The sequence below is a fragment of the Centruroides vittatus genome, unplaced genomic scaffold (assembly GCF_030686945.1).
Source record: "Centruroides vittatus isolate TY-2023 unplaced genomic scaffold, ASM3068694v2 contig_788, whole genome shotgun sequence".
Taxonomy (NCBI): Eukaryota; Metazoa; Arthropoda; class Arachnida; order Scorpiones; family Buthidae; genus Centruroides; species Centruroides vittatus.
Window position 1 is genome coordinate 25,721 of NW_027122508.1, and position 7,747 is coordinate 33,467.

General features: G+C 34.4%; 1 protein-coding gene across 1 annotated transcript; it reads left to right on the forward strand.

Moving 5' to 3' along the window:
- Positions 1–793: 793 nt before the first annotated feature.
- LOC136981689 (uncharacterized) lies at positions 794–7,334 on the forward strand. The gene is made up of 2 exons (XM_067278030.1): positions 794–1,772; positions 7,204–7,334. The coding sequence occupies exons 1-2, from the start codon at positions 794–796 to the stop codon at positions 7,332–7,334; spliced, it is 1,110 nt and encodes a 369-aa protein (XP_067134131.1).
- The last annotated feature ends 413 nt before the right edge of the window (positions 7,335–7,747 follow it).

The following is a 7,747-nucleotide window of genomic DNA, read 5'->3' on the forward strand; positions in this document are numbered from 1 at the left end:
ACCTTCTCAATACAAGTTCACACAACAATCCTGACATAGGACTTCCCATTGGGACTCCCCTATTTTGTTTGTATTGACGGCTATTAAAGGCGAAAGAAGATTCATAACAGACAAGGTTAGCTAGTTCTATCAAATCATTATTGTAATTTGCCAAATCTGGGCTCTTGCTGTGCATGAAATCCAAAAGTGCTACCTTGCATGACTCAATTTTTATAGAGGGAATGTGCTTCATTGAAATTTAAGTTTTGTCTTATGTGCCTTCGTAAGTCCATTAGAATTGCTAGGAATGAAAAATATGGTATCCTGCATGAGCTCATCAATCTAGAAAATATTATATACAATGAGGATCGTGAAATGTTGGTAGATATTAACCGAAGAATAGTTAAGTTAACGGATACGGTACATGTGAATTTAAGGAATAAGTACATTAAGAAAATGAAATGGATCCTTAGAAAACAGGCATCAAAAGTAGCTAATGATAATCCTGCGACATTCGTATTATGGGAACAGGTAGAAGTCCCGATGAAGATCATGGAATTTCTAAAGTGGGGACCGAACTATGTCCCTGAAAGTTCGAACTCTTGGGACGCGTCAATTCAAGAAATAGAAAGAGGAATATCTGGGCTAGATCCTTTAGAAAAAGAATACCTCTGATGGAAAACTGTCATTAAAAACCAGATGGCTTGGAAAAAAGGATGTGATGCCAGTAAATACATCAAACTTACTAAATGCTGGATTAGAAAAAACGATTTGGTCACTACTAGAGCGGACGAAGAGCAAAACATTAGTCATCATGAAAAGACAAACGTATAATAACGCTTTGGATGATTATATTAAGAAAACCGAATGCGAGCGTGTTGACGAAAAGATTATCGATACTGTCCACAAAAGAGTTAAGAAACTTGAAAAAGCTAAAATGTCCAATTTATTACCTTTCCTCAAAAATTGTCGGAATCCTAGGCCAGGTATGCCGAGATTATTTGCGTTTGCCAAAACCCATAAAGAGGGCAAGGAAGTAAGACCCATAGTTGAAAGATGCAAAGGACAAACCTTTTTTCTTGAAAAGAGATTACATAAGTTTCTCACCTCTCAGCTCGAAAATAACATATATGTGGCACAGGATCCCAGAGATGTGGTTAATGAGATACAGGATCTAATTTTAATGGATAATGAGGTTGGAACTGTTATGGACTACGAGAGCTTATACCGCTCTATAAAAATTGAGTCATGCAAGGTAGCACTTTTGGATTTCATGCACAGCAAGAGCCCAGATTTGGCAAATTACAATAATGATTTGATAGAACTAGCTAACCTTGTCTGTTATGAATCTTCTTTTGCCTTTAATAGCCGTCAATACAAACAAAATAGGGGAGTCCCAATGGGAAGTCCTATGTCAGGATTGTTGTGTGAACTTGTATTGAGAAGGTTAGAAAAAAGTGTTATTGGTGGCTTCATGAATGACATTATGTATTTTAAAAGATACGTGGACGATGTCCTGGTAATATGGAAAAATGACCAGAAAATCGAGGAATTTATTAATAGAATCAACAACAACGATGACGGCCTCATGCTAAAGATTGAACAGACGTGTTCCTCACGGATACATCTTTTAGACATTGACATTGAATTCAAGGAAGGACATTTGATCACTAAAGTGTACGTGAAACCAACGCATAGCCCTTTGTGCATTCCGTCGCGTTCGAATGATCCTTACCAATACAAAATGGCTGCTTTCCGTGCCTTTGTTCACAGGGCTTTTCTCTACTGCAGTTGTGTGGTTGATAGACAAAAAGAAATCTACAGGATATCACATATCGCTAGAACTCTAGGGTACAGGGCGGATATGATAACCGCACTAATCAAAAACTACAAGATTAACAAAACAAAAGCTCAAAGAGGGGATTTCCGCAAATTCACAAAGTTCACGTATGACAGAAAGAAAGAAGCTATCATGAAGGAAATCTCAGCCTGCAAAAATACCAAATTAATTTTCAAGAGGGCTCCCAACCTGTACAAATTATTAAGGAACGACAAAGACAAAATTGATAAAGAAAGAATGACTGGAGTGTACAAAATTCCTTATGAGAACCAAGAACTAGGCATTAATAAAAACTACATTGGAGTTACTAATAGAAACGTAGGAATTAGATTGAGGGAGCACAAGTACAACATCAGCAAAAGACCTAACGCTACAATTCTATCTCAGATGGCACAGGTTGAAGGCTCGGTAGTCAGGTGGGGTGAAGCAGACATTACTAAACCTGTACATTCACCGACTTTAGCGTTTTGCGCCGAAAAAAACTGAAATATTTAAGAGCAGATTACATAATGCCTGCATTAATGCCAGGGATGCTGAAGGGTTGCCTTTGGCATGGAAGTATTTAATTAAGAGGTTTGATAGCTCTTAATTTAATGCCTTGATTTTTTGTTATCACTGCATATCTTATATTTGTCAGTATTTCATATAATTTATTGATAAATGCATGTCTTGCATTTATTTGAGTTTCATGTAATTTATTAATGTTTATATATTTAACCTATACATATTTTTTATATTTTTTTGTTATTTATATTTATTTTTTACTTTCTTATATGTATATTTTATCCGTTATTTTATTTTGTTTGTATTTAAATTTTTTGTTCCATTTTCGTGTTTGCATTCGAATATGTTTAACCTGATGATTGCTAACAGGTTTGGCTGAAAACTTTTGTTATTTATTAAATTTTCTCAGCAACTTAAGGTGTTTGGTTGTTTCTGATTTAATTTTTGCTGAGTGAGTTCACTTCAATAGTTAAATATAGTTATTATGAATGCAGTAGCATGGATTAAACATGTAAGTAATATATATCAACTAAACTAATCAGAGACCAAATTAACAGAAATAAGGTTATTTTTTACAGAATAAATAATAATTGAAATATATTTAATGCTTGAAATAAAAGTTGTATATCGTATGAGGACAAATAAAAGAATTTAGGGTTAGGGTAAAGCAAAAGGTATCCAGCTAAAAAAAAAATCTTAAACTAAATATTAACGAATAGACATAGACATATTTAGATGTTATTTGACACGCTGAATCGATTGGTATTAAAAAAATTACTTACGATCAACCGTTTAAAAGTTACGAACGATTTTTTATTTCCGGCTACTTGCTTCGTTTAAGAACAACTTTATTAAGAAATACGCAGGAACTCATCAATATTAACAAAACGAATTACTTTAATTCACCATAATACATTCCATCTACGAGAGAAAGCGACATTAAAAATGCTAAAATGGTGTCGTTAGCCCGCGAACGCACGTACGCACGACAGCCATTAGGGACAACTGACGCAGGGAAATTTTCCCTGACCGGTGGGGAACATGTCGAGCGTGACGTCACTTCCACAATTCCCTACACACACGTGTGCGGTAACAAAAATACTTGACACAAAAATATAAATTTTATATATTAAAACAAATGTAAAAATTTACTAACAAGTTTAGTTTTCCACGTGTTTGTAACAACATTAACGTCTTTAGCTCTTTATCCCCAGATATCCGGCTGCTCTGTACTCTACCCTCAGAAGTTAACGAAAAAATCTTTAGCTATAATTGCGTTTTATACGCATTCTTTCCTCACTGTTTCTCGTCCAGGGGTTTAAACAGTGTGCATATAGTACACACTCGTCGTTAAAGCCTTCCTACGCCTTTTTTATCTCACTTATACAGCGACGAAAGCTTTTACCCTAGATGTTGGCTGCTCTGTACTACGACCATCACAAGTAAAGCAAAAGGTATCCAGCTATAATTGCGTTTTATACGCATTCTTTCCTCACTGTTTCTCGTCCAGGGGTTTAAACAGTGTGCATATAGTACACACTCGTCGTTAAAGCCTTCCTACGCCTTTTTTATCTCACTTATACAGCGACGAAAGCTTTTACCCTAGATGTTGGCTGCTCTGTACTACGACCATCACAAGTAAAGCAAAAGGTATCCAGCTATAATTGCGTTTTATACGCATTCTTTCCTCACTGTTTCTCGTCCAGGGGTTTAAACAGTGTGCATATAGTACACACTCGTCGTTAAAGCCTTCCTACGCCTTTTTTATCTCACTTATACAGCGACGAAAGCTTTTACCCTAGATGTTGGCTGCTCTGTACTACGACCATCACAAGTAAAGCAAAAGGTATCCAGCTATAATTGCGTTTTATACGCATTCTTTCCTCACTGTTTCTCGTCCAGGGGTTTAAACAGTGTGCATATAGTACACACTCGTCGTTAAAGCCTTCCTACGCCTTTTTTATCTCACTTATACAGCGACGAACGCTTTTACCCTAGATGCTGGCTGCTCTGTACTACTAACATTAAAAAGAAGTGACAATTGTAAAGTACAAAAACAGTATTACGTTATGTATGGGTGATTTTTTCTAATGATTTTATAGAATTCGTAAAATTTATTATGTGCAATGTAGTAAACTTAGGTTAATATATTACGAAAATTTTTGCGTTCGAGGCATGCCAACGTTCTGCTGCTTTTTTTTATTAATGTGACTGAGTTGTAGTGAGCGATAGTTGCTATCAGGAAACGTGTAAATACTTTCTTTCACTGAGTAGAGCATAATGTTGACAATAAAAATGAGATACATATTTTATAATTGCATCTCTTCGAAAATTCACATCTTGTGAAAATATGAATGTTATTTTTCGTGCTCGTTACAATTGATCTGTGTTTTGAAGACTATTTGTTATAGAAAATGCTGGACCAGTGTCTTGCATTTTCTATAACAAATAGTCTATAACAAAGCAGAAATAAGGAAGGTTAGTTCAAAACTAACAAATTCTACACAATTCGATTACTATAATCTTTTATACTTATTTATACCGTTTGATTTGAGAACAGTTTCTATTCTTCTACATTGTTAATTCTACTGTCATTTTTTATATTTTGATTTAATTCGTATCACAATTAGACAGTATGTTATCTAATTGTCCAGAAACGGCTGCCGGTGGTCAGTGTTGTTATCCATTCAGCCACTGATAGAGCCGAGTTAATGATAACTTATTTATTGCATACTTCATAATTTTGAATCACCTAGAGTTAGAAATAACTTGGTTAAATAAGTTAAAATCTACCTTTCATAGTTTATTGTAATGTATTAATAAGTTTAAGTGCAGGCTGCACATAATATACAAAAAAAAAACCATAAAAACTTTCAAATGAAATCTTATTTACCATAAACATTTTCAGTCTTTCTGGTTCGTAATCACATGTCATTACTTTAACAGATAATTACAACTTCTAGTTCTGAGAGAATACTACAAAGTTCTTAAACTCTGATATTTTATTATTAAAAATACAAGTCAGAACCAAAATTTTACACATCAATATTTTCTTTCATTAAATAATCATGTTACATTTTATTTCTGTAAAAGTGTACATATTGATATATCTAATAAATTTCAGTAATTTCATTTTATTTCATCTATTGTAATTTCAGCAAATGATTATCTATTAAACATTTTTTGAAGATGTAGAGTTTTTCATTGAATTTGTTAATATTTAGGAGAAAGTTGTGAGATCTCACTAGAGCGCGTCGAAATTCTCAATGTAGAATTTTGTTACAAAAATATCACACAAGTCAATAATTTTAACTTTTATTTAAAGAATATTTATTTCTTTTTAAACAACTTTATTTTTTCTACAATACAAAACTTGATAATATTTGAATAAATGCAATATGATGAGGACTCCACTAAATATAGTAAATGTTCTGCAATATAACAAAGTTTATTTAAAGTACTTCAACATTTATAATTTGGTTTTATATCATAAATATCTGTCGCTCTGAAAAATGTCCAAACAGCAGAACTTATTTCCTGCTTTAAACATTAGAAGAGACTTTAATCTCACAGTTACTGTTCTGAATTGTAAAAAACCATCATCACCCAGAAGTGAATCCAATTGAATATCCACATAAACACTATCAAAATTTTATTAAATTACTTAATACGTTTTTTTTTTTGACCCACCAAGAAGACCTATGAAGCCAGGGTCATCCTAGCGGTTTTTATATTTTGAATACTGATGATGAAAATATACAATGAAGGTGATGTAATAAATAGAATAATGTATAGAGCAGTGTTTCTCAAACTTTTTGGACCACGACCCCCCTTATGCACTAAAAAATTTCAAAGGACCCCCGAAGAATAAGTGTTCGGGGGTCCTTTGAAAAACATCCCGGAGGGAGGGGCTTAGGCTCGTATTTAAATATTTATATTATTTTTATTATTTATATGTGCAATTTATTTAAGTAAAAATTATTTTATATACTTTTTATTTCTATTATTTCTAAACATGAATCCATAGTAAATTTACAAAATATTTGAAAAACTTGATCTGGCATCAATTTTTCAGCGACCACCCAAATATTTTTCACGACCCCCTTGGGGGTCGCGACCCACACTTTGAGAATCACTGGTATAGAGAATAGAGAAGAAATGGAAATTAGGATAACCGTTGAAGATAGAGACATTAATCAGTCCAGTGTGCAGTGGAAGTCCCCCAGCAGTGGCTCCCCGGCAGTAAGTCCCACCCTAGTGTTGATACCGCAGACCAAGTGCAGTATGGTGGCACCGACGGTATCGGGGCTTAAACTCCACAGGGGAGAAGGAATCGAACATGGGACCCCGCAGGGGAGTACTTAATACGTTAATTAATGTTACGCAAACAATCTACATTTAAACAGAAGTTATCTATACATATCATATACATACTGCGAATGTGTTGCACAATTAATCTGACTAAAAATGACCAAAAAAAATCTAGTGTACTATTTTGGGTTAGCTTCTCCTATACAGTATAAGTAAGAATGGAATAACGGTGACTCACTGCTATTAAGCTTGTTTTAAACTCAAATATATCAGAATATATTGAGTCTGGGTGTGAATGAAATAAAGGACTGTACAATATTGATTAAAACAAGACGACGACTTTAATAAAATCAACGATCAGGGCTAACAACAGTATGATTGACGGGTATACCACGTTTACAATAATAAACAATTATAATTAATACGATCGCTAATAAACAATAATACTACAGTATTTACAATAATACAATATTTTTACAGAATAATCAAACAAATAAATTATTGAAAATGAATATAACACGTCACAATAACAATCTTACTTCGTTGTATAAACTGTATACTGTCCATAGGTGCACACCACGAGGTCGAGGATGTCCTGTCTTCACGGATGGAAACGGATTCTCTTCACGACGAAAAAACCAGGAAAGAAAGGTCCTTCAACACGTGCGACGGTCCCTTTTATGTTACCCGTTATGCATGAGTGCTCCCTTCCTCACGTGACTTATCCTTGGCCAATCAGGCCACTCCGACTGGTGTATACAGGAACGGTGACAGTATACTATTCCGCGAACAAACATACAACAAGTAGATCCCGAACGATGTTTTTTTTTACATATACAATATAATTATACAAACAAAACAATAAAGTAGCGCAGCACTACATACCTCCCTTGCAAAAGCTACTTCCCAAAATGTAATTTGCAGAAGTCTTTCTTCCCCGTAAATTATAATGCCTCTCATTACTCGTTATTCCTTCCGGCTCAACCACATTATGTTCACCAGTATCATGGGAACGATTACCAATGCACTTACTCCAAACCACACGGTGGTCGGAGATCTCGTCCTTGTCCTCGGTTACAGTCTCTTTTATATTCCTCCTCCGCCTTAACTTCC

Excerpts from the sequence above, each read along its gene's own strand:
- LOC136981689 (XM_067278030.1), top strand. The coding sequence starts at position 794 with ATGAAAAGACAAACGTATAATAACGCTTTGGATGATTATATTAAGAAA. Across the intron at positions 1,773-7,203 it reads GGCTTTTCTCTACTGCAGTT|GTGCACACCACGAGGTCGAG; the intron begins GTGTGGTTGATA and ends TACTGTCCATAG.